Source organism: Chaetodon auriga, chromosome 5 (assembly GCF_051107435.1).
Source record: "Chaetodon auriga isolate fChaAug3 chromosome 5, fChaAug3.hap1, whole genome shotgun sequence".
Classification (NCBI taxonomy): domain Eukaryota; kingdom Metazoa; phylum Chordata; class Actinopteri; order Chaetodontiformes; family Chaetodontidae; genus Chaetodon; species Chaetodon auriga.
Genome location: NC_135078.1, coordinates 10457350 through 10483763, shown reverse-complemented (window position 1 = coordinate 10483763; position 26414 = coordinate 10457350). Strand labels below are relative to the sequence as shown.

At 41.4% G+C, this 26414-nt stretch overlaps 1 protein-coding gene across 1 annotated transcript; it reads left to right on the top strand.

Moving 5' to 3' along the window:
• Window positions 1-830: 830 nt before the first annotated feature.
• mapk1 (mitogen-activated protein kinase 1) lies at window positions 831-26309 on the top strand. The gene is made up of 9 exons (XM_076730004.1): window positions 831-1197; window positions 18099-18281; window positions 20747-20936; window positions 21223-21339; window positions 21849-21963; window positions 22738-22869; window positions 23235-23344; window positions 23581-23709; window positions 25666-26309. The coding sequence occupies exons 1-8, from the start codon at window positions 1052-1054 to the stop codon at window positions 23695-23697; spliced, it is 1110 nt and encodes a 369-aa protein (XP_076586119.1). The 5' UTR covers window positions 831-1051; the 3' UTR covers window positions 23698-23709; window positions 25666-26309.
• The last annotated feature ends 105 nt before the right edge of the window (window positions 26310-26414 follow it).

The following is a 26414-nucleotide window of genomic DNA, read 5'->3' as shown; positions in this document are numbered from 1 at the left end:
GGTTCATGGGAGTCGTTGCCCTGGCTGTGCCTGCCTTAGGTTGACCCAGGGTGTCACAAGGGATTCTTACCCACCATTGGTTAACTTGACCCTTTCTTATGTGTGATATGGCAATATTCGGTTTTGTCTGAACAGCTGGGAACACATCAGCAAAGGTTTAAAGGAGAATCTGAACGTGCCTGATGTGACACGTGCAGAATTAATGCTTATAGGACTCAGGATTGTTCTCAGTTGTCTCATTTACTTTCTGAAGGCAAAAGTGACTCTGGACTGAGATTTCAGCAGAGGCAGCTCAAGATTCAAGGAGGAATCTGTAATATGACCATACTGCTAATGTGGGTCCAGTAGCTCATTTTTTCCCCAGGCCCCCCTAACAGGGGGCTAAGTCCACAAAAGTTGTTCCACAAAATCTGATAAACATTTACAATACAGTATAATAATTAAAGTTTGTGTTATAACTGTAACTTTTTTCTTTGTTTTTCTCATCCAGAAAATAAAATTAATTTATAACCTATGTGATCTATGCAGTGGTGGAATGCAAGTACATTAACTTGAGTACAATAGAGTTCAATACAGTACTTACTCCATTATCTGTAATGCAGTATTTTCACAGCGTGGAATTTGTACTTTTACTCAAGTTAAGGATCTGAATACTTCACCCACCGCTGTATCCAGTAACCTGACTGTTTGGCTTTAGTGAGTTGAAGCAGCACATGAAGGCAACACTGGTCATCCTCCCAAAAAAAAAAAAGGAAAAAGGGAAAGAAAAAAAATAAAACACCGGGTCACATGACCGCCTCCGTTATTTCCTGCAGCAGCAGCCTCTCCGCTACTCGCCCCTGCCTGCCTGCGACAGCACAGCAGCGGTGTGGTCGCTCTGAACGCACATTCACGGGAAGAAAAGACACTCCACACATACTGAAGGCCTCTGCCACATTGAAACCCCTGCTTCAGTCACAGCGACGACGGATATAAAAACACACAGATATATTTTTCTAATCTCAGTCGCTCTTTTTTATTTGATAGCGTTGTAAAGAAGTCAGTCCACATAATGGCGACAGCTGCGGTGTCTGCCCCTGCTGGCTGCGGCCCCAGCCCCGGGTCGGGAACGGAGCTGGTCCGCGGGCAGGCCTTCGACGTCGGGCCTCGGTACAGCAACCTCTCCTACATCGGGGAAGGAGCCTACGGGATGGTGTGGTAAGTGTACCTGAAAACTATGTTTGCTCACATCGCTTTTCGCGTATTGTGGAGAGTTTACACCTTTCCTCCTTGGCCCGACATAACGGAGGCTAACTTACCGCTATGCGTTTTCCTTTGAAAACAACTAATGTCATGTTGGAGCTAGCGAGCAACAGTGTCAGAGCGATGGTAGTTCACGTCGGGGAAGACGGAGGGAAGATTAAATCACGGCTCAGTCGGCTGACTTCTTTCGCTGCACACCAAGAGGGATTTAGCGTTGCAGTGATCGCCGACAAAAAGTCAATGGACTTATCCTGGACGCCTGTTTAATGTAGGTAGCCACTAAAAACTTGCATCAACTGGGAGCAGCCTTCTGCGTAAGATACCATTAGCATGATTTTAATTGAGGCTGTATTACATCTTCTACTTACATAACATACAGCTTATAATATGAACAAATTTGGTATTTTGTCAATACTAACTCTTCATCAGGCACCCATCAGGGTGTGTGCAATCCTCCTCTTCAGATTTGCTGTGATGCTAATTGACTTTTCTTTTTTTTCTTTTTTTTCTTTTTTTTTTAAAATCTCCCCCAAATTGTGTAACACCCCTTTTTGTACTTCACTATTGAATATTTTGATTTTCAGTCATAGTCAATACTGGATTTGTTGTGATCTGATGCTACAACATCTCCATGAAATTTCCATGGGCTCTCACCCATAGGAGCTGTACACTGTGTTTAGATATGTAGGCAATATGCAAGACAATTTATTGCAGAAGTACCTCAAGGGATGTCCTTGTACAGTAACTGATACTGACGCTGATGATATGCATTGTGTGTGAAGGAATTTGTAGATGAGACCCATATTGATCTGCTACCTGGGATATAGAGGAGGAAAAACTCATCAGAATTCAATTTCTGCACAGTTTCATTTATGGCGTATAGATTTTATCCCCTTCAAATGTGCGGCTGTTATCTCGATTGTGAAGGTTTATAGTATTCACTCTGATAAAACAGTTAATTTGCTTTTAACTGAATCTCAGATTTGTGAGGCTGAATCCCACTCTCCTCCTTCAAAAGCACTAAATCTTGTTTCTGTAGCCTGTGGTGATGTAGTTGACATTAAATGTGCACGCTGTGCTGTGTTACATAATACTGTATATTGTCCTAGTGTCAAACAGCAGCAGTGTAGATGTTTTCCTCTGTGATAAGAGGAGCTGGGTTTTTCTAAGAACACTGATTTGACACATAGCCCACCTACAGTGTACAGTGTAGGGGATTGTTGAGCCTCTTTTTCTTTGCAAAATGGGAAACCCACCAAAAGCACACAGCTATAGCTATTACTTGTATGTTCCCCCATCAGCAAATGACTGGTACATACTAAAGCTGAAGGCAAGCAGACCAGGTGAGATGCAGTCCACAGCTAAAGACCCAGTGCTGCAAGGAGATGTAACGAGATGTCTGTGAGGTCGTTCTAGTCATAAAAGAGACAATGGTACCTCAGAAAATGGTCTGGAAAGAATATCATTTCAGGAAATTCACCTCTGATTATATTAATGCTGAAACACTTAATTGCATATTATTTGGTCCAATTGTGACAGTTTATTAATCATGTAAATAATTGAAAGAATACAAGTATCATGTATATGCTGTTGAGTGAGGATTCACTGCTTTGTTTCAGCCTCAATCAACAGAGACTGCTGACTGTCTTAATGTGTGCTGGATTAATCATGTTTTAATTACATTAAACTATTAATATCTGATGCTGCATTTTGTGCAGATGAGCTGTTTTGCTAACCCTGGCACTTTTTACACTGATGTTAATTAATGTGCACTGCCCCCTATAATTAGACAAATAGATGAACAAGATTTTAGAAGATTTATAAAATTTTATCCTAAGCTCCAAACCATTTTTAGGGGGGAAAAAACAGACTGGTCATCCATGAAGCTTGGTTTTTGGTGACAACAGAAGAATGAACACAACTGTAAAGGGGCACGCTGTCATGAGCAAAATTACTTGAAGATATTTTGAGTTTCTGCAGCGCTCTACCTGAAACACAGCTCACACTAAGTCCTCTTTTTGCTAAAGGCAAAGCTGGGCATGGCATCCTCTTAGCCAACAATTAATGTTGATATGTTACAAGTGGTAACTTGTGGGATTTTTTTTTTCCACTTGTTGCCTTAGTTCTCGTCATTCTGGTGTTTTTGCTCTTCACCTCTCAGAGATAACTGCACGTTAAGCCATGTGGGCAGCACAGTGATGTTTTTGCCCTTTGAACTTTCTTGCGATAAAGTTTCAGTGTCTGTAAACTTAATCTGGGACCTGAGCTCCTTTTGTTACACGTTCATCTATGCTGGCCATCAGTGCCCCTGCTCGCTACACGATGCTTTCTTTTTCTGGGTGCTGTGAATGCTGCTTTGTGTAATGTGAACTGCATTAAGTATAATACTTTGTCGCCCCTAAATAAAGTTAATAATTTTGTTCTGCCCTTTGACAGTTTGCTTCAAGATGAGGCGTCTTTTGATGTTGAAGCATGTTGTGACCAGTTTATTTCATCATGGGAATGTGTCAATCCATGTGTCTGGTTCATTTGGGCTGGTGTGAACTGCGCTTTGCAGGTCACACCAAAAAAACCTGCCTTAAATTGTAATTCTAAAGTCTCGATGACCTTCCAAGGAAATGCTGATAGAGTATATTGGGGACAACTAGCAAGGATCTCAACCGACTGCAGAAAACAACCCAAAAAAGATTTCTGTGTATGAAGGAGACACTCGTTTTCAGACGTCTCTTATTTCCTGACATCAGCAATTATAAATTAGAGCTGCAGGCACAAACGGGTCTCTCATGCTTGACTAAGGTTACAGAGACTGGAATTGTATTTGTTTTGCCTCCCAGTGATGCCAAAATCTCTAAGCTGGTAAAAATGTGAGGCTACAAAAACTTTGTGTCCATTAAATGTGACCTTTTTATCTTTTACAAGCCCTTCTCTCTGGTAAGTGGATCCTGTTAGACAAAATAAGCAACAACATAAACTGTTGTGACTATATAATTTGAGAGAGCATTGTGATTCATTTTCTTAGGATCTCAAAAAGAGATTAAGATATTTTCTTTTACTTTATTTGTTTTGAGAGTAATTCTGATTCTTGTAGCCTTTAAATGACTCTACCAGCCTCTATACCAGCAGCAGAAGCTTCTCAAACAGCCCAGTATTGTCTCAGTTTGACTGTGATCTTCACTCGTATTCATGCAGAAGCCCGGTTCTTTACTTTGGTGTTGTTTCTGTATTTTTGGCGTGCTCAAAGGCATTTGGAGTGGGCGATGTGTCAGCCTCAGCCTCCTTGCACTTGTCTTGCTGTGTTCTTCTTGAGACCTGTAGTTTTGAGTCAGTTGGTCATGTTGCTTTGATGTGCAGCAGCCAGAGAAAGTGCTGCTGTTTGTACTTCGTAGACATGTCTTGGTTTGCATCTGTGAAGTATTTTTACATCACATCGCATTTTTTTATCAGGGCCTTTGTGGTGGCAGTGCACCATTGTATATTTTACACTTTATGTAAATACATAGAGAAGGCTGGAGCGATATTTCTGCAGAGATGCACTTAAACATCTCTACAGATACACAGAGAGGTTAAGGTATAACTTGAATTTTACCCCCTCCAAATATCAACAGCCATCATGCAACCCTGTGCCCCAAACATGCTGATTGGTTGATCCATCTTCCTGTTGAGAAACTGTCATTAAACAAAACAATACGTACATGCAAACACCTTCAAATGACACGCGTGCACCTTCTAGAATTAAAGTAAGCGACGGACATTATATACACTGTGCTTACATGCTAAAAAACATTTGTAAAACATAGAGGATAATTTTATATTAAAGATTTACACCGAGACGCGTTGAAAGCACAATTACAACTTTTTACCAAACAACTTTCTGAAGCTGATGGTTCACATTGAGCCTTCAGCTGAGATGCTGTTTACGGTTGCCATGTCCTGTTTTCTGCTGTTTTCTTCTTTAAAATATTAAGCATTTTAACTTACTTTATCACACGAAAGGTCATCCCGGCACTGCGTGTATAACATCGTGCCAAAGATGCAAACTTTGTGGCCAAGGATTTGTATCTGATTAAAGGTGTTATTACTGGCAGCATGTGGTTCATATGGAAATGTATGTGGAGACTTGGAACGGGCCACCGTTCATCACTGCTACATTCCTGACACTGGAGATAGGTGATCAGTGTGAACTCATGGCAATAATTTCGCTACAGCACTGACTTGTTATGCCATCAAACTGTTTTCTCTTGACAGTTTTTGACTTTCTAGATGCTACCCACGTGTAAACAAGGTATCACAACTGCAACTTCTCTTCACAGCCTTCTGCAAGAATTAGTTTTATCACCAACAGTTGATCTGAATTCTGCTTCAGAGACTGTTTGTGGGTTAACTACTGTTCAACACGCCTTTGGTTTTCAATGTAACTTCACATAAAGTGTTTCTTTTATCTCTCTTTCTCAGAAGCTAATGAGTGATACAGGGCTCGTGTCCATATTCCAAGTAAAATGGGTATTGTCTACGTGTACTGTAGAGAAGAATTTGAGCATTTTAATCAAGATAAAACTTATTTTGTTAGTTTGTTAGCAACCTTAGCTGTAGGTACTCCTTTCAGAGTTGTAGTAGTCGTATGTTGTACTGATTTCTTTGAACAGTTTTAACAATTCTGCAAATCTTAATAGGACAAGATGGGACAAAGGCTTAAAATCAGCGTATGCTTCTTGCACTAAAGGTTGTTTGCAGCCATTACAGATATAAAACATGTGAATTTTAGAGTCTTCAGGTCTTTGTACAAAGAAAGTTTTGGTAATTGTTATGTTTCTGCAAAGTTTTGAGTCTGTTTAAGGATAAGCTTTGTTACAAAGTCTGGTTGTGTTTGACTGCATGGTAAGAGGGCGGTCAACTATGAGGCACGTCTCTTTCATTTTCAGAGTAGTCCTATTTTTGTTTTCAATAGGCTCTTGTTGATGGTAAGGCTGTAGCATGTCAGAGCTTTCCAGTGGCTGAGGGCTGTGCAGATTGACTGTGCACTGAGCCTCTTAACACAAGCCTCAGTTCGTGCACACCGTCTGCTTACACAATCGCAAGATACTGTATCACCCTCTGTGATGGTATTCTGTGGCATACTCTGCCTTTTTATCCCACCCACGTGAACAGTTAGATCATGGGGGAAAGCTGCTGAAGTAGCTCATATTTATAAAAAGTTTTGTATCTAAAATGACTGTTGGTATCCGGTCATATTCCACCTCTTGAAACTATGAAACGCTATGAAACTAAACATTGAGATGCCATCTCATTGCTTTTACTTATAAACATTTTTGTTGTTTGTTAATTTTTGTTTTTGCCTCATTAACTTCATTAGCTGGTGTCAGTTTTGGGGGACAAAGGGCTGCATCCAAAAGAAAGAAAGAAAGAAACTGTATTTAATGTTCATCAGTTATATCATGACCAGTACCTGATCTGTCTTTCAAGGTCAGTATCATCGCAGTTATGACTGACTGCAAATGATGTTATATATCCAGTATCAATGGATTTGCTACCAGCTTTAACACGTTTATTTGAAAGACACATTTCTAATTGAAAGACATCGAAGGCCATAAAACAGATCCTTGATGCGAGTAGTATTTTGTAGTTCACAGCTCATTGTTAAAGTAAATGTAACTTGTCACGTCACAGCACACCAATGAAATGCCAGCATGTACGACTTGGTGTCAAACAAAAGCGTAATATCGTACCCAGATTTTTTTCCCAGATGCCAGAGGTGAGCCTAAGGATATTACAAAGCATATCCGCAAGATATTGTGTGGCATGTGTAAAAGACTGTGAACATCTTATTGAAAATAATTTAAAAACTTTATAGCAATGTCTACTCTGTTCAAACAACAGCTTCCTTTTAAAAGCCTGTGTGACTGTGCTCAGTCCGACATATCACAGCATCATGTTCCATTTAACGTTATTGTATTATTTTTTATTATATTAGCTTTAATATCATGATCCTAATCATAGATAGTGTAGAGTCCAGACAAAGCTCACAGGACATTTTATTTTGATTTTATAGTTTTAAGATATAACTAGCTGCCAAGAAATATAGTATACTTCATTGCAACAAAGTGCCATTTAACACATCTGTAGTAAACATCTCATCATCATCATCATCAAATCCCACAATATTTCTTTGTCACTCTTGCCCCCTTCCTGGTGACTCTGGCTCCTTCTAATCTTACTCTCGACTCCTTGACCTGCCTGATTCTCAGCCGCTGCTGATGCTCTCCTTCATTCTTCCCTGAGCCGTCCTCTTGAAATGCCACTGTGGTGCCCATCTCCATGGCAACCCTTCTGCTTCTGACATCAGTACCACCACTCCACAGCCAATGGGAGAAGGAGGGAGAGAAAGAGAGCCTTGACACTCTGAAATCCTGTTGTGCAATTCAGAAGGAGATGTAATTTGTGTAATTTGGGTGATTACGCCTGCCAAGACGAGCAAGATGACTTCTGGTTCAACAAACAAGTAAAGTATTCACACACCCTGCTGCTTGTTGCGTTGAAGCTGATATCAGTGTTCATCATCAAGGCCTGCTGGATGCATTTTATTACTGCACTACGGTCACATGTTTTCCTTTTACATGTCGCATCCACATATTTATCAGAAAATCAGCTGATTCATATGAGCACAAACCTTTTTGCTTGAGTGGAGTGGTCAAAAGGCTTTGATCGTATCTCTTGGCCTCATTTTTGTATCAAAGTATGCTTGCAGAAGTTGAAGTTGTATTGAAATCAGCACATTTGAGTTCTATCACAAGTACTATGGTTTTTGGTGGTGGTTGGTTTAGGTTTTCATCTTTGAAGTCATGCTCCTGCAGACACAAAGCAAAGAATGTTGAACGCTCAGGTTTTGTGCATGTTTTTCTGCAGCCCAGCTACTTCTGTGTCCCTTTTTGTAAACTTTGGCTAATATTCCAAATTACCAGCATAAGTTACACATCACCAATGTGGTTTAATAAACAGGTTGTTAGTAGAGAGTCAGCAGATGGATGTGGTTGATTTTCCTGTTGGGTTGTAGAGAACATCAGGATGAACTGACTGTATCAATTCTCTCTGGATCTTTCATAGTATTAAGGCTGCAGAATTACTCGTATTATTGACTGATCTATCAGTAATTAATTATTTTATTTCATCACCAACCACGTGCATGTCCTCCCTCACTCGGGTTGGGAAATATGACTGTATATGCTGTGTGGCAGGCTATGTAGCGAGGTTTGCTGGATTCTTGCATGATCTGGTGAATCCATCTGCCTCTGAAGGTAATGTGACGGGCAGCAGGATTGCTTATTACATTGTCACGTGATGTGAGAGCCACAGTTGGTGGCGATAATGTAACTCTGAGCTGATTTGCCAACTGCGACAGAAGAAGAGAGTGACATAGAGGAGAGTGAAATTGTAAATAAAGAGCAGGAGGCATCCCAACATCCCAAGAGGAGTGAGAAGAACTTATTACTAAAAGGAGGTGACTTCTGTTGTGTGGACATGGTTTGGATTCAGAATAACATTTACAATTGATTTACAGAACAATTGATTTATACCTTTATCATTTCATAAACTGACTGAAAGATTTTGACCATATCTCTTACCCCCATCCCTCGCCACATCCTCAAACCTCCCCTTGACCTTCCTCTTTTCTTCTTGGCTTGTAGCTCCATCCTGAGCGTCTTGCCCACATATCTATGATCTCTCCTCCTCTCATGTCCAAACCATCTCAATCTCGCCTCTCTCACTTTGTCACCTCTCCAGTGCATACCACTACCTCTCCAGCCTCTCCTCATCCTGCTCCCTACTCCCACTGCAGATCACGTCATCTGAGGATATCGTAGTCCACAGAGACTCCTGCCTGATCTTGTTCGTCAAGTGCACCATCACCACTGCAAACAATAAAAGGCTCAGGGCCGATCCTTCATGTAATCCCACCTTTACCTTGTACCCGTCCGTCACTCCTACCACACGCCTCACCACTGTCACACTGCCCTCATACATATCCTGCACCACTCTTACATACTTCTCTGCCAGCCTCCACTCCCCAGTACCACACATCTTCTTGGCACCCTGTCATATGCTTTCACAAATCCACAAAGTTAAGTTATTAGTTAAAAACCCTACTGCAATCTCTTCTAAACATCTCTGTGCCTCCACAGGTTTGTCATGTCGAACGACGGCCTTTCCACTCTTCAGCCCTTCATCCTTCTCATAGCTGCCCTCACCTCATTCTTGTTAATCTGCCACTCTTCCTGATTCACTATCTGCACATCATGTACCCTTCTCTCTCATTTTCGTATTCACTAGCCCCTCAAAGTACTCCTTCCACCTAAACCACTTCAACACACCCCTCGTTTGCCAGCACTTTTCCATCTCTGCCCTTCAGTACCCTAACCTGCTGCACATCTTTCCAAGCTCTGTCTCTCTCTCTCTGGCCAATCTGCCCAAGTCCTTTTCTCCTTCCTTGTGTCTGACCTCTCATACATCTTTTGAAATGCCTTTTCCTTAGTCTTCACCTCTCTTCATCTGACTATCCCACATCTTCTTTGCCAACCTCTTCCTTCATATACTTTTTTACTTCCTCATTCCACCACCAAGTCTCCTTGTCTTCCTCCCACTGTCCAGATGACACACCAAGTACTGTCCTGGATGTTTCCCTCACCAGTTCCGTTGTAGTTGCCCTGCCATCTGGCAACTCTTCTCTACCACCAACCAAGTGTCTTAACTCATCCCTGAACACACAGCAGTCTTCCTTCTTCAACATCCCTGGCTCTGCCTTCACTATCTTCCTCTCCTCGATCTCCAAACTCCACAGCCATTTCCATCCTTTTTGCAAAATCCACCACCATCGCCATCTGTCCTTCCACATTCCTCTCGACAGTGTTCCTACACATCACCTCATCACCTCTGTTCCCTTCACCAACATGCCCGTTGAAGTCCACTCCAGTCACCACTCCTCCTCCTCCTCCTCCTCCTCCTCCTCCTCCTATGGTACACTCTCCACCACTTCATCCAGCTCACTCCAGAATTCTTCTCTCTCCTCCACCTTAAATCCAACTTGCCGGGCATATGCACTAACAATAGTCATCATCACACCTTCATTTTCCAGCTTCATACTCATCACTCTGTCGGGCACACTCTTCACCTCCACCACACTCTAGACATACTCTTCTGTGGGTATTATCCTGACCCCAATTTCTCCTCCCATCTACTCCATGGTAGGAAAGTTTGAACCCACCTCAGATGCTCCTGCCATTACTCTCCTTCCACCTGGTCTCTTGCACACACAGTTTATCTACCTTCCTTTTCTCTAACATATCAGCCAGTAATTTAAAGTTCCCACTCTCACCTCCACACTCCTTTCCCATCTCCTCTCCTCCTGCTGCCCCCAGACATGCCTTCCCCCTTTCCCATTTCTTTGCCCAACAGTAGCATAGTTTCCACCCTGCTGGCCAACAGTACTGGTGGTGGTCATTGCTAACCTGACTGGACCTCGACTGATCATGTATGTAAAACAGATTTACGACCTGCATATTTGATTTGGCATAGGTTTTATGCCGGATGTCTTTCCTGACACCACACCTGGCTGCACTTTAAAACGCCTTTTTACAATTTCCTTAAACCCAAGGTTATGTCTTCAAATGCCTCTTTTGTCCAATCAACAGCCTGAAACCAGTCATATTCAGTTTACCATCACATAAGAAAAGAAAAGACTTAAACGATGTGATGAGGTAACAGTTTGACACGTACCCCGTGACAAAATCCTTGCATCAGCCAGATTAAATTCTGATTTCTGAAGAAGGATTTTGAATTGTTATTTGCACACTTTTTCAACTGAAAAGATGTTTTTCTGGCAGCTCTTGTGTTAATTGGTTATCCTCATTCAGGGATACATAAGAGCACTTCATTTAATTGGCAGAATTTTGATATATGCAAAATACAACCAAGTGAGTGGGGTTGAATGTAGAGACTGGACTGGTGGTTGAATCTACGACCTTGCTGATAATCAGCTCAAACAGAAATACCGAAGTCCACGTGTTTGATCGACCCCTGAGTGCTGGAGGTTACACAGCACTTCTGTATGAGTGGCAGAGTGCTTATAGGAAGGGAAAAAAATATAATATAAAAAAGAGATGTGCTTCTTGTAGGGGGGCTGCTGTACTTCACATTAGACAGTAGAGTATTTCCCATGTTTGGGTTACACTGCTTTCACCACTGATGTGCCTGCATCCCCAAACCTGTGTTGAACATAAATGCTCACACTAAAGGAAATCTTTGTTGACCAATGGATCAGATGGAGTTGTCGTACCTTTTATGGTTGCACAAAGAAGCCGTTTAAGCTCATCGTGAAAATGTTTTTCTATGGGATTTCTCTTAAAGTCAACGTAGCTGCTATTTACACACCACATTTCTTTTTAATGCCAGTGAGGACCTGTGCATTCAGTTTGTAATTAAGCTGGGTGTGTAGCCAGTTTCCTTGTATGGTTTTGAGTTAGTCTGATTTCATGCTAGTTGCTGTGAAAGATTCAAACCTAAAACTGTAGAAACAAGTAAAGATGTGGACATGAGAACAAATCTGAATTTCTGTCAAGTAGTCTTCATTTACTGTATTCGGCCTGATTGTGTTTTTAATGAGGTCTCTGTTCAGTCTGTTGTGTAATCTAAATGACTATATGTTTTTTGGGTTTTCTAAGAATCTATGGCTGTAAGGGGCTACTAACAGTGTAAAGCTGAAACCGGACCTGTGACAAAGTAGTACACATACCACAGTCAGGATCTATAGAAATTGAAATCAAAGCCCAGTGTGTGTGTGCACAGTGCATGGAGGGAAAAGTTGCCTCCTCAAAGTTTCCTAAATGTTGCTAACAATGATTAGTTACCGGTGTTAAATATTTTGCATTGCTACTCTGAGATATATGCTGGTGATTGCTTGTTATTCTGAAATTTATTCTCAGAAACAAAACTTGACAGTGTTACATAGAAATGTAATGTTCAGTCTATTCACAGATTTTTGCAGTGGTGTATTTTTCTTTTTAAGGCAGGAAAAGGGCGATGCTTAAATTGTGTTCATTGTATTTAACATGGGGTGCAAGAGCTTATATGTAATGAGGAAGGTGGTGAAACACCAGGTTTCCACTCCATCACAGACATAGTTTATGAAACAGCCATGCAAGCTTGAGAGAGGCTCTTGCAAACACAAACACCTCACAGTCACTCTGCCAAAAATGGGTTATTGTGGTCAGTACACAGAGAAACAGGAAGTGTATTTTGATAAGCAAAATGAAAAAAAGATGCAGCCAAATCCGAAATAGGTCCCATGAATAAATTCTTAAGTGATCAAATGTGTTAAACAGATTTGGTTCACTTTTTCTGTGTCCTCAAGTTTAACTTTTTTTTTTTTCTTTTTTCTTTTTTTTTTAACACACAGCTAAGAAGGCCATATTGTGTGAACTCTTGTAGGCGATAGTGAAGCCTGAGGCTTTACTACTGAAAACTCTGAGACAGCAAAGGATACATGTCTGCTCTGAGGGAAAGATTCAACATAACTGATGCAGAAACAAAACTGAAGAAACACAAATCACATGTAGAATAAAGCAGTCGATCATTGTTTGGGAAGTATAGGGAAGAAACATGGGGATGTAAGGGGAGACTTTAAAGCTATAGATTTTAGTAGGAGCTTCCTTGAGTACAGATTCTTAAAATGGAAATTAGGGCATTAAATCTGATCTTTACTTTGTTGATTAATAAATAAATCAGGGTAGTATATGAAATATAGTAAAAATGCCCAAGGATTGTATTTATTTGGAATTGTAGCTCTAATGGAAATATCAAGACAGAAAGTGATAAAATATAATAAATATTTTCACATACATTTCTTCATGTGACTTGATTTGTATTTGAATTTGAACATTACTCCAAATCTCAGAAATGAGATGAATAATAATGATCATGCTGATTGTCATTGTAACACATTGAATAATATAATAATAATAAATACCACAATGCAAAGAGCCTCTAACCCCACAGCACCAATGCTTGATGCCACAAACAGCCTGGCAGCCTGTGACTGTCGTTTGAAGCCCACCCCTCCAACCTGACGCTTCAGCTCGCGCTGCTTTTAAAGCCTTTGCCAAACGTTGGATTCTGCGGTGTCTGTGTAGTTTGTGCATGGACCTTCATATCTCCACTCTCTTGTTACGTGTTGCCCTGAAGCATAGTGAGCTTGTCCCCTTCTTCCTTTAACCCAGCCCCTTGAACATCGTCATGGTAACAGCCCTATTGCATAACACAGCGGCTGCAGTGTAAAGCCTTGTATTCCCATCTCCTTGGAAACCCCCCCCCCCCCCCCCAACACACACACACACACACACACACACACACACACACACACACACCTTCCTGGGCACTGAGCATGCTCAGAAAACAATACAGAAGCAAAGGAAACAGGAAAGGCAGCTCAGAGCTGATTCTCTTCACTCTTGCACACAAGAGCCTGCAGCTGTTAATGTCACCAGAGCATCTTTATTAAGATTAAGCACATGTCTTCAATTACAAGAAAATCTTCACACTTTGTCCATCTGTCATGACAGGTGATGACATACCTGCATGTACAGTGTGTGAGTAGAGGTTCTCATAGATGCATTTATCCAAAGTTACCAGAGGAGTCAGAGGACTGTATCATAGGCGTGTTTAGTGTTGCCACTGAGTTATCAGGCAGTTTGAACCTCTCTTGAAGATTTTAATCTAACCTTCAGCTAAGGCTGAAGTAATGATTATTTTCATTATTGTGAAAAATGTACGTCACAGAAAGAAGAAAACCACAAAATATTTGTATTTGTGAAGCTGACACATTGTTGATTAAAAATGGCTTGAAAGGTTTAATTTCAGCAGTTTGCACGCAGTCTCCCTTTGGATTGAGCTGCAAAACGTAAGGAGTGCTTTGCCAGTATTTTTATAGTGAGGAATTACAGTCAGTTGTGTGTCAGACAGGTGACACCTTCAGCAGGCTGTGAGCATGGAGCCAGGTGTCGTATCCTCCCCTCCAAGAAAGATCAAAACCAAAAATCAAAAAGTCCTGGGTTCTTGAGAGTTCTTGTCATTCTCAGACTTAAAGTCCACCCTTCAGTGATAAGGCTGAGCAGCCCAGGACTCACAGTACACTGAGGACAGTATATTAATACTACACACTAAAGTCAGTGTACTTTGTACTTCCTCAGAAAGTTCCTCCTGTTACTCGCCTTGGCAAACCCACTAGGAACTAATGGGCTTGCCTCAGTAAACATGGTGAAATGTAGTGTGAACGAAGGTTGTCCTCACGTCTCTTTGCACTAAACACAGCCACTGAGGTCATTTTTGTAATCTCATTGACGTCAGAAAGTGGGATAAACATTTAAATAAGACAGGAGACGACATGTTTAGTGCATAATGAAGTGTTTTTTTAGTAAAATTAATGGGGTTATGAATGAATAGGACCTATAGTGGTGAAACCTGTCAGTTACTTGTAGGATTGTACACAAGTTGTGCACAATCCTGTATATACAAGCCAAATTAGGCACGTTATATTTAAGACTATGTACAAATAATTAGCCAAATTGTTGTTTTTTTTTCCCATACAGCTAGAGATGGCATGGTATTGTAAGGACAGTCTGCTTGGGAGTTTACATCGTACATGAGAAAGTGGCGGAGGCTGTACCATTGACTGTTCTAAAAACAATCTGAAGATCCATCTGAGCCAAACTGGCTCTGGTCTGGATCAGATGTCAGCTTTGATGAATACGTCTTGTCGCTCCCTGCCTCTCTGCGCATGAGGGTATCTTCTGCTGTAGAACAGTTACATGGAGAACTATTGCCTCCCACACACACACACACACACACACACACACACACACTCTCAGTCCTCTCACACAAGTGGAAAGGAAGGTCACTCATATTTCCCTCGCAGAAGGTTGGCACACTTGTGTTTACATTTCAGTCCCTACACCCCCATCACTATAGCAACTCATGTTCTTATTTTGTCATACTATGTGGGTGTTTTTCAGTCATTGCTGTTGTTTGTAATGTGCAGAAATAAAATCGCTCTTGGCTACATGTAAACGATGAAGCTTAAGAACTTAAGGAAATCATTAATATTGCAAGTTTCCTCAATTCGTTATCCTGAGGTACAGCTTTATTGAGCAGTTTTGCTGTTGTCATTGCACCAAATGGCAGCAAGTTGCAACAGTTTGAGACCAGATGACTTAGAAATCCAGAAAATCTTGGAAGTTGGCTGCAGTCATTTGTGTTTCTTGGCAGCAGGTGGTGAGTTGGACTTGGTTTTCATGTGTCAGTTCCTGTGCACTGAAGATGTCTGGCCAGTTCATATACAAATCAAGACTATAAATTGTCATTCTTTGACAAGGTGGACTGGATTTCTGTCATTACATTAACACCTCTATGTGCTTCAAAGAGCAAGAACCCAAAAATTTCATGTGACCCTAAAAATGATGTGAATTTAATGGCCACGGCACTTAAAGGCAACACCCAGACATTGTTTTATTCTATATTATTGGATTGGAAAACAACACTGAGATGATGGCTGTTTGAGTTAAAGTTAAAGTTGGCAAGCGATGCAGGTTTAGGCCCCAGTGTGCTAATTCAAAATACCTCAGGCTGAGTGAACATGAGGAAGCTGAACGGCCTTTAAGCCAGTGAAAAGAGCCAGAAATTCAACAGTGGACATGTCTATACCTGGAATGGTGTGGAGGAGGTGTCTCATCACAGGCAGGGCCAAGATTTCAGAGCGCAATTGAACAATTAGTCTGCTGAGCGTAGACACACTCAGACAGTCAGTCAGATATTTTTACACGTGTGGACCAGTGACTCCTTTTGTTTTTTCCTGGGTTTTTGTTGCATTTCGCTCAATTTGGAGGATTTTGTAGTACAATAATGTTGTTGTCACAAAACAATTCCACTGAAAGATCACATTTAATTATCGTACACACCTGAACCTGAACATGCCAGCTACCAGAAAACCACTGTTTCATCACTCAGTGGAAAACTAATTAAAAGATGCAGAGTAAACAAAAATCCAATGCTCTCAGAAGATCATATGGACCAATAATACTAATAATACAGCATTATGCTAAAGGGCATGGTTTTATTTCTTTCCTTCTGATCGTACACAGGAGAGTTTTCTGTGTTCATGTGCCATGCTGCTCTTTCTCATTCACATTCCTTTAGCTAACGGCCAACAGATCTCCTCATGAAAAGATTAGTGAGTAGTAACAGCTAATACGTGTTTTTCCAGTCTGGATATTGTCGGTAATTGATCAGTGTTTTTCTTTTTCATCAGAAACTTTGCATAATCAACAAATTCTTTGATTTTGCTCTGTTGGCAGTATATTTGACACAGGTCTGAACTTTTAAATGAGGGATAGACAGTAAATGTCTCTGTCATGAAGTATGCGTGATGTGATTGATGCATAAGCTCCTCCTAAGCTTGGTGCATTCACTTATTGCCTCTTCTCAGCATCTGGCTTTAGTGTGAGATCTGCCAGACCCCGCTCATCCCATGCATGCAAACATGCTTTATCATTTCCTGTATGTGTTGTTGTATCTGTTGTGCTTTTCTTTATTGCATATCAGCTGCCAATATCGCAAAATGGAGCTGAGCTGCCTGCTAACATTCGTTCCCTCGACAAGATGAATTGTCCCATCACATGCATTACTGAGAGAATACTGGTGAAGGATGTCATCAATATCGCCATGCTTTGCACTGGTGTAAGTCATAAAACGTGTGGGAAACCAGAATGAGGTTAACTTACCTTCATCAAGGTGCACATGATCTTTGGGCTCTTTCCCTCTGGCTTGTGTGTATTGCACATGCAAGCCCAAGCAGTGGTGACCATATGTTAATTTCACTGCATCCTCTCCGCTGACCTGCAGTGCATCCTCTCCGCTGACCTGCAGTGCTTGGTAACTGAGCCAATCAGAGATCACATACTAATCTGATGGCTGTGGTCAGTCAGGTAGCAGCACTTCGGCAGCTCTTGTGTAAAGCAACATTTTCTGTGGTTGGAAGTTTTGTTCCACTCCTACATTTCTATTCTTACTTTTATTGAACAGACACTGCAGCAGCAGCACTGCTTTCTGCTCCACACTGTATCAGAGGTGTGTTTGCCTGTCTAAATACTGCCAATGCAAACTGAACATTTCCTGCAGTCACTACTTCACGTTAAGAGCTTTCCACCAGCAAACCACAGGAAGGAAGCAGCATTTGTCACTGAGGTTAGCGCCTTACTGCTGCTGTTCAATGAAACTTGATCTGCACAGCAAGATATGATTAATTTTCCTTTTCTTTGATTGTGAGTGGATTGTCAGTGGATCATTTTAAAATATTTGTGAGGGCAATGATGTAAAAAGAAATGAACTGTTGTGGTGAAGAGCTGCAGGTGACGGGCGCTTACTGCAGTTTGTGAACCAGTAAACCTCCAAAATGGCATCGAGCTGAGAATCCTAACTGTATCACAGGCTTTTAGCAGCAGGCACGGTTGTTTACGGTACAGCTTGGTATGTGAAGTGGTGTTATTGGCTCATATGGAAGAGATATCAGTGCCCATCACATGCTTCTCTTTAGCAAGGATCGTGGATATCACTGAGACTGAGGCTTCAGTTGCACAGAAGAGTCTGTACAAAATATGCAAAACAGGAATTTAAGTATCACTGTTTCTGGGTGTTTTTAAATGTTTTTAGGGCTTTACACACTTGTCACTTTCAAAAAGTCAAAGTCTTTTGCTCCTTCAGTATTGGTGTCTAATTATTTGCTTTTGTTGCTTTTGTGTTTTTTTCTTCTAATAATCCAGCTCTGCCTATGACCGGGACAACAAGATCCGTGTGGCCATTAAGAAGATCAGCCCCTTTGAACACCAGACGTACTGCCAACGCACCCTGAGAGAGATCAAAATCCTTCTGCGCTTCAAACATGAGAACATCATCGGAATTAACGACATTATCCGCACACCAACCATTGACCAGATGAAGGACGTGTATCCTTTCACATACGCTGTTCATTAATAATTAATGAATAATTAATCTTTTTCTTGCATTTGGTTGTTAATACCATGTTAAAACAACATTATACAACTATATTATACTGCCATACAAGTTTGGAGTGCAGTTGACCTTGACACCACTGTCCTACCAGCCACTAAGTAGATCAGTTAGCCAAGCAGCTAGTGGTCCTATTAGATGACTCTGCCTGCCACCCTGCTCGCCGCCCCTAGTTTTTATGCCTCTACCCCGCTGACAGCTGTGGTCAGAGGCATTATGTTTTCTGGTTGTTCGTCTCTATGTGCACATGTACTTCCCATTCTCGTGAATGGGAATTCCTTCAAATTTGGCCCAAATGTTCACTTTGACTTACGGATGAACTGATTCAATATTGGTAGTCAAAGGTCACTGTGGCCTTACAAAACCACAACGTTTCATATGTTAATCATGACATTTCATACAAATGCCTCATATGATAACATGAAGAAGTGATGACATTTTATATACAAAAGGCCAAAGGTCAACTTCACTGTGACTTTTCTGGCCATTATTCAACACCACAAGTCAGGAACAGAAGGGCAGACTGTGACCATATTCCACATTTGGTCAGATGCTGAATTGGTGACACTAATCTTTGGTGTCCACCTTGAAACTGTGCTGATTGTAGAGATCTTCTGTGCTGCCCGGCTGAAGATGTGTGTGAAGCATCCATGTTTTACAGTTTGTAGCTTCTTTGCAGCAACATCCATATTGAAGTCCACCACAAGCTCATTGGTTCTGCTGAGATTGAGCTTTTTGCGGGAGGCCATGTGTGTTCAACTCAAGTTACATAGTGAATGAAAGAGACACCACCGCCCAGTTACAAGTCAGTTCACCACAATTGTTTTAGCCTTTATTTTAAGGTAAAATAGTTGCATGATGTTGCTATAAAGTATTTGTATTTGATGGTTTTCAAGATATTTGTGCTTTCAAGCTTATGTAGTTCAAACATTCAAAATTACATCGTGGATACCAGTGAAGTCGGTCTTAGCTTATTATTTGTCGTTGAACATGGGTTGTCAGATATATTTCATTACATAATCGCCACCTGTCACCATATATTTGGAAGAGAGGCTCTTCATTGTAGCTCAGCAGTAACAGGAGCAAACTGGAGGAGTTCATAGTTACTGTCAGTTTCATAGTGCAGTTTGTGTAGTTTTACACTCTTCCTTACCTAAAAGAAATGGCTGTAACTTAAGCCCACGGCTCATCAGCTCACTCCCTCCTGCTTGCCTTGCTTGCAGACAACATGAGCATTCGCCCTAACATAAACAATAAACCCTTCCAGCTAATATATCTCACCTACAGATCAGATTTCTTTCACCAAATTAGGTTAAAGCCCACATGGGCCAAACATGGTTTCAGTTTGTTGTTTGTTTATAACCACTGTGTACGCACAACATGGAGCCTTGAAAGAGGTGTACACCACTTCCCACGCAAAGGTCGTGATCCATAAAAACAAACTTGATGGGGTAAAAGTACGCAAACTCTGACTTATACTAAAATTGGTGAAGCAGATGATAAATAGGGCCCAAGAAAAAACAACTCACTTAACTGTTATGATTACTGAATTAATTTTTAGGACTTGTCCGTTAGCTCGATGCTAACACATAATGGGAATTACCTTAATGATATTAACAAACTATCCATTTTACCTCACATTAACATAAAAAAATCATGGGCTCATATTAATGTACTAATAGCTGCTGACTTCACATTTCTAACCCAGTCTGCTACTCTGCAGCTTAAACACTCCACTCTGATCAACTACAGCAACCAAAAAGAGTCAAAACTCAAAAGTTTTCTGTGGGTTCAAAAATGCAGCCACCCCGAGGTGGAGACATTGCACGCCAGGAGAGGGCAGCACACATCCAGTATATATATTTATACTTTCTATTATATTTATTATTATTTATTATAGCACTGGTTATATGCAGGATAGCAGTGGTCATTGATTAGGTTTGTCTAAGGGTTAGGGTTGGTGCTCCTGCCGTGGTCGGCAAACTGGGTCTGGTGAGCAGAATTATAAATGTTGCTCCCAAAACTAATGCACTTCACTGTCTCATTCAGCCCATTCAAGGCTGTTGTGGCTAGACTGATTGGGGATCTGAAAGACGCTCTGGACAAAACAATGAAGATAATTAACTTCATCAGCTGGATTCAGGCGATGCTGCCTGGTGAACACACCTGTTCCACAAATTTGTGATGGTTTCTCAGGCTACTCAAGATGACCTCTGACTCCACAGTGGTGGAGTGCTTCTCTGAACTCAGGGATCAAGGTGTAGGTTTTTTGAAGCAAAAAGCAGAAAAATAAAACGAAATATTTAATTAGAGCATGGAAAAAAGGAGTCCATTCTTGCATGAAGATGAGGTGATATGTTGAATATACTGTTAGGTGATTCTTTAACGGAGCACTGTGCAGATATATTGTCCAGGATCTCATGGAGACAGACCTGTACAAGCTCCTGAAGACTCAACACCTGAGCAACGACCACATCTGCTACTTCCTCTACCAGATCCTACGAGGGCTCAAGTACATCCACTCTGCCAACGTCCTTCACCGTGACCTGAAGCCTTCCAACCTCCTGCTCAACACCACCTGCGATCTCAAGGTAGTGTCTCAAAGAGACCTTGACGCTGATTTAAAAGTTTATTTTCAGTCACTGATGATGCAGATTTTGTTTCATATTAAACATTGGTTTATATTTCATGGCCAATATTACCAGCATTCAGTCTTAGCCTCCCAAATTACATTTTTGTCAGTGTGGAAAGGCCTTTTCTGTCTAAATTTAATAGATTTTAAATTGAATTATAGTCTCCCATAATAGCATAATATGGGTAGAAACTCTGTCATGCGCTGATGCTGATGAACATTCGACGTTGTTCTTCTTCCTGCAGATCTGTGATTTTGGTCTGGCTCGTGTGGCTGACCCTGACCATGATCACACTGGTTTCCTCACAGAGTATGTAGCCACTCGTTGGTACCGAGCACCTGAGATCATGCTCAACTCCAAGGTGAGTGTCCTCACCTGCCATGAAATGTTGACATGCCTGCATTTTACAGCGGGGATGGGTATTTTGAGCATTTCAAGCAAAAATAGTATTTGCTAGTATTGTAAACAGGAACTTAATTTCCTCTCCAGCAGCAAACACACTCCCCTCTAACAATGTTAGGCTGCAACCTGAGCTAATCTGGACATTTTTACATTATTATAAATCAACTACGTGTCGCATGTACCTCACTATGTCTGTTTGTTTTTTAATAAATCTGTGTGTGTAATTGTAATTTACTGGACATTTGAAAATCATGACCCATCTCCGGTTAAAACATTGAATAATATTGTAATCATGTCAGCTGTGCTCATGCAGTAAGTGTTTCTTCTTTTTTCACCTTACATCAGCTGGGTCTTGAATATAATTTCAGTTGTTAAAATAGAGTGTTTTTAATGTTTGAATATGAAGTTGGTTAAGCAGTCAGAAGAATGAGGCTAACACTGCTCTAATGAGTTCATTCTCACTCTCAGGGCTATACCAAGTCCATAGACATCTGGTCAGTGGGTTGCATCCTGGCTGAGATGTTGTCCAACAGACCAATCTTTCCCGGGAAGCACTACTTGGATCAGCTTAACCACATTTTGGGTAACAATTCTCTTTGTGTCCAGTGTTTTTAGGATGGGTGTGGTGCTCAAGTATTTCCCCCACAAATTTCATACTAGCATAATGTGAAGTCCAGTATCATTTGTGGTTTAGTGCATTTTCAGGCAAATCAGGTTTCACTGATGAGAAGATGGTTTCAGAAAGTTTTACATTGGAGTTTAAAGGTTGATTCTAGTGAGGTTTTAAACCTATTCATTGTAATAACACGTATTTATTGAGTTTAACACACATTTGCCCCCGCGACCCGGTCCCAGATAAAGCGGGTGGAAATGGATGGATGGATGGACGGGCATATTTCCTGCAGCCTGGTGTTAAGATATCAAATTCCTGAAATAAGTGTATTTAAGTACTTAAAAATAAAAATCTGCTACTTTTAATATGGAAAATTAAGTGTATATAATATACTGTATACTGTGTCTTTGTCTTGGTTACAGTAAATATCTCTTGGTCATAGCATGTGTCAATAACTTGAAAGAGTTGAGAACTTAAGACTTGAACTATAATTTCATATCCATCGACACTGTAGCTCTTTTGTTGTCTTGGTTCTTGACCACATATTGCTTCTCCCATCTGTCATTTTGTTGTGTGTTCAGACTGTTGTCATTTTTTCTCAAGAAAATTTCCCCACGCAACTGAAAACTTCAAGCGGGGCCTGTGTGAATCGGTAGACAGTGTGTTTCATTTTAAGTTGTGCACAAGCTAATGGCCGTGTACAGAGTCGAGGGGAGTAATTTTTCTTGATTATCTTCTCCTCAGGGATCCTGGGTTCTCCCTCTCAGGAGGATCTCAACTGCATTATCAACATCAAGGCCAGGAACTATCTTTTGTCGCTGCCTTTGCGCTGCAAAGTGCCGTGGAACCGCCTCTTCCCCAACGCTGATCCCAAAGGTCAGAGCCACACACATCAGTCCCAATGATCGTAGAGTTTCTAGAATATTATCAGTCTTTGAGAGGTTGTACTGCAGACAAGGGAGAGCCACCCCCGCTAGAATATCATTTCATTTGAAGCACAGGTGCTTGGTAGCTTGCTGGATTATTAGAATTCAACTCCAATTCTTTCATCAATACTTATATTAATGTTAGCAGAAGAGAAAAGATAATTGACTGATTCATCGTTTCCCATCTGTAAATAAGCCAAACAGCATGTTGGGTGTGATGGTGCCCTCTAGTGGGCAGGCACGCTCACTGTTTTACAGTCACCCTGAATTAACAGCGCCTTCGCCCTGCTACATGTTCACATCCTTCTGCTGCAGCTCTGGATCTGTTGGACAAGATGTTGACCTTTAACCCTCACAAGCGGATCGAGGTGGAGGAGGCCCTGGCGCACCCCTACCTGGAGCAATACTATGACCCTACGGATGAGGTGAGGCGGTCATCTTGGGCTGTTGGCTGTGAGCTTGGGCTAAATGAGCCTGTTTGGAACTGGGATACGTCATCTTTTGCTCAAGATACCACGTCTTGAACTTTTTGTCATCCGTTTCGTTTCTCCATAAATCCCCAAATGATACCTACATAACCGCATGATGGTGAAGGTTTTTTAAACTGGTGCACTGGATTCAGCCGCTCACAACAACATGTCCTCTCTGATTTGCTGTGTAGCCTGTTGCTGAGGCCCCATTCAAGTTTGACATGGAGCTGGATGACTTACCCAAAGAGACACTGAAGGAGCTCATCTTTGAAGAAACTGCACGTTTCCAGCCGGGCTTTAGGTCCTAACATCTTAAACAGGTCAGTCCAAATCACTGCAGTCCAGCACAGAACCTGAAAACCAACAGAAACTCAGTGCTCAGAGCTGCAGGTACAGAACAACGTTACCAGTCGCTGCAGTGAAGTCTTGAAACAGCCAGCTTTTCATGGAAAAAGATCTGGGTGATCCTCATCGCAGTCAGATGTTTCCACCTCCGCTGCTTTGAAAATGCAGCACAGTTGAGTGTCCATCATGTAAACTACTTTAAGCAATAAAGCTGTAAGTGGTGTTACAGCTTTACAAAACTACGGGTTCAGTCGCGCTAAATTTAACGACTCACCACTCGAGCTGAAGACCTCACAGAGTTCACTGTAATATACGTTAAAATTTGGCTTTTGTACAGTGTGAAGTGGAGGTTCTTCATCAGGATAAAACCACTTGAAAAACCATCAATCTGAACTGCTACTTCAAGCATAAATCAGCTTTATTGCTGCCAGTTTGCATCCAAAGCTTAAACAGTCCTATGTTTATGCTTGACATTTAGATATTTAAGTAGGGACGCTCAGCTCTACCAAAAATGGTATTTGACATTCACTCGATGCTGACGTTCCATCTTCACTTTTTGTCCACTCGTCATTAAAAAAAAAAAAAACTCTCTGACCTGCTCCTCTTTGCCTGCGTCTCCTCCATGGAGGTTTTCTCTGCAGACCTCTTCACCTCTGTGATGTAACCCCACTTTATTTTTGTGTGTCTCCTTGTTAAAGTGTCCAAGTTAAAGCAGACTCACAATTCAGTCCGGAATGTCACAACTCGCTTTGTTGCACTGCTTACATTTACCCTCCACCGTGACTGCTCGGTTGAGCAAATTCAGCCTCCACTACAAAAAAATTACTGGCCTTTGGCGGATCGTGGGTGCCAGATTCCAACCCTGGTTGCAGATTGAACCTCCATACTTATTTTGGTACCAACCAAAATGTGTCAGTAGCACCAAGTATTAGAAAGTAAACACCTAAAGCTGCCGTCCAATGATCTGTTCAGATTCATGTTTTTACTGTGTTTTATTCATAGTCATGCGTCCATATTGGATGTAATGTTTCACTGTTTTGAGTGCAGTGGGCTGTTCTGCTTCAGGGAGCTGCCAGATCATATATGATTACAAATCCTGTAGAAAACACATGTTTTGCATGACAAAGGTCACTGGCACTCCTCAGATGTGGTGTCTTCTCCCCCCTGATCTCCGCTAACCACCATCTGCTCCCTGACAGGCCTCTTGCTGTGAAAATAACTATCAGTGCCTCATTTTATAGCCTATCGCCGGCTTTTTGTCAACATATGTAATTACTGTGTTTCCACTCTGCAGCATTTCTATGCATAACACGAGGCTACTGAAAAAGGAACAGAGTGTGACGTCTTCTGAATTAGAGCAGCAGAAAGCACACGGCTGCTCTGTGCAGCAGCAACAGTTTGTTTTTGCAGCTTTAAAATGTGTTGGAGGATCAGGCTGATTTGATCTATATCACACCAACATTAGGCCACTGCTAGTCATTTTTTCTAGGGGATGTTCTGTAGTCTTTAGTCATTTTGTGCAAAAAATAAATGTAGTTCATCAGATTAATCTCTTTCGAAGAGCGTGTCATGGATCTATTGAGATGATATCTATATGTCTGGGTTATTTCCATACAGTCATTTTTCATTTCTGACAGACATGTTTATGTGGACTAGCATTTCAAGGTGACATCTTATAGAGCAGTCAGTCTGAACATAAGCTACATGCTGATTCAGTTCAGAAGCAAAAGGACATCAGGCTGTCTGGTTTGTTTTATGTAGCATATTTCATGCATAGAGGCAACTCAGAGTTCACTAAAAACACTACACAGGAAACCTTGAAACTCAGATTAAGAGGATAGCAACCATTTTAAATTTTAAGTCATGAAGCTAAAAAAAAAAAGCAAATCTGTGACGGCTCATCACACGGTCACTGTTTCTTCTCCCTGCAGATGATTCTGTGGACGGGCTTCTGCGTTGCCACTGCTCCTCCCCGCCTCCACACTGTTGCTGTGATGATTTTTTTTTTTTGTTTGGTTGGTTTTTTTCTCCCCCCTCTCCTGTTGTCCACATCACCTGGATTCCTTGGGTCTCACTCGTCCAGTCCACTTTGCTCAGGAATGGCGTCAGGAATCTGTCAATCAATCAGTCATCCTTTCCCTCTCTCTCCCTCTCTCTCTCTCTCTCTCCCTCCCTCTCTCTCTCCCTCCCTCTCTCTCTCTATCTCTCTCTCTCTCCTGTCGAGGTGGGGGAGGGGGGAGGGAGAGGGGAGGGCCACGTCACAGCTTACAGTTTGGGGGTGATTTTGTGTTTTAAGCCAAGATAAACAATTTTTTTTGTGTGTCTCAAAAGGCATTTGGCTCTGGCTATTCCTATTCAACCTTTCACGTCCAGTTGAATGACAGTGACAGACTAGCTGTTGTGTTTTTCGGTGCAGCTGTTGTGGTTATAACTCTGCCTACATCGCACAAACAACGGTTGATTACGTATAAGAATCATCCATCATCGAGAAGATCTTCTTTTCTAACCTTTGTCGCACTGTTACAAGGGACTCCTTGATCTCTAGCTCTATATTTTTTCTCTCTTTATCTCTTAGAAAAAAAGATAAACCCGAGTTAAATCAACTGATTTATGCAATGAAATCACATAATCAGCCAGAGACTTTATGGGCCACAAGCCATCACGCAAGTGTTGATGAGGA

Excerpts from the sequence above, each read along its gene's own strand:
- mapk1 (XM_076730004.1), top strand. The coding sequence starts at position 1,052 with ATGGCGACAGCTGCGGTGTCTGCCCCTGCTGGCTGCGGCCCCAGCCCC. Across the intron at positions 1,198-18,098 it reads GGAGCCTACGGGATGGTGTG|CTCTGCCTATGACCGGGACA; the intron begins GTAAGTGTACCT and ends CTAATAATCCAG. Across the intron at positions 21,964-22,737 it reads TCAGCTTAACCACATTTTGG|GGATCCTGGGTTCTCCCTCT; the intron begins GTAACAATTCTC and ends TCTTCTCCTCAG.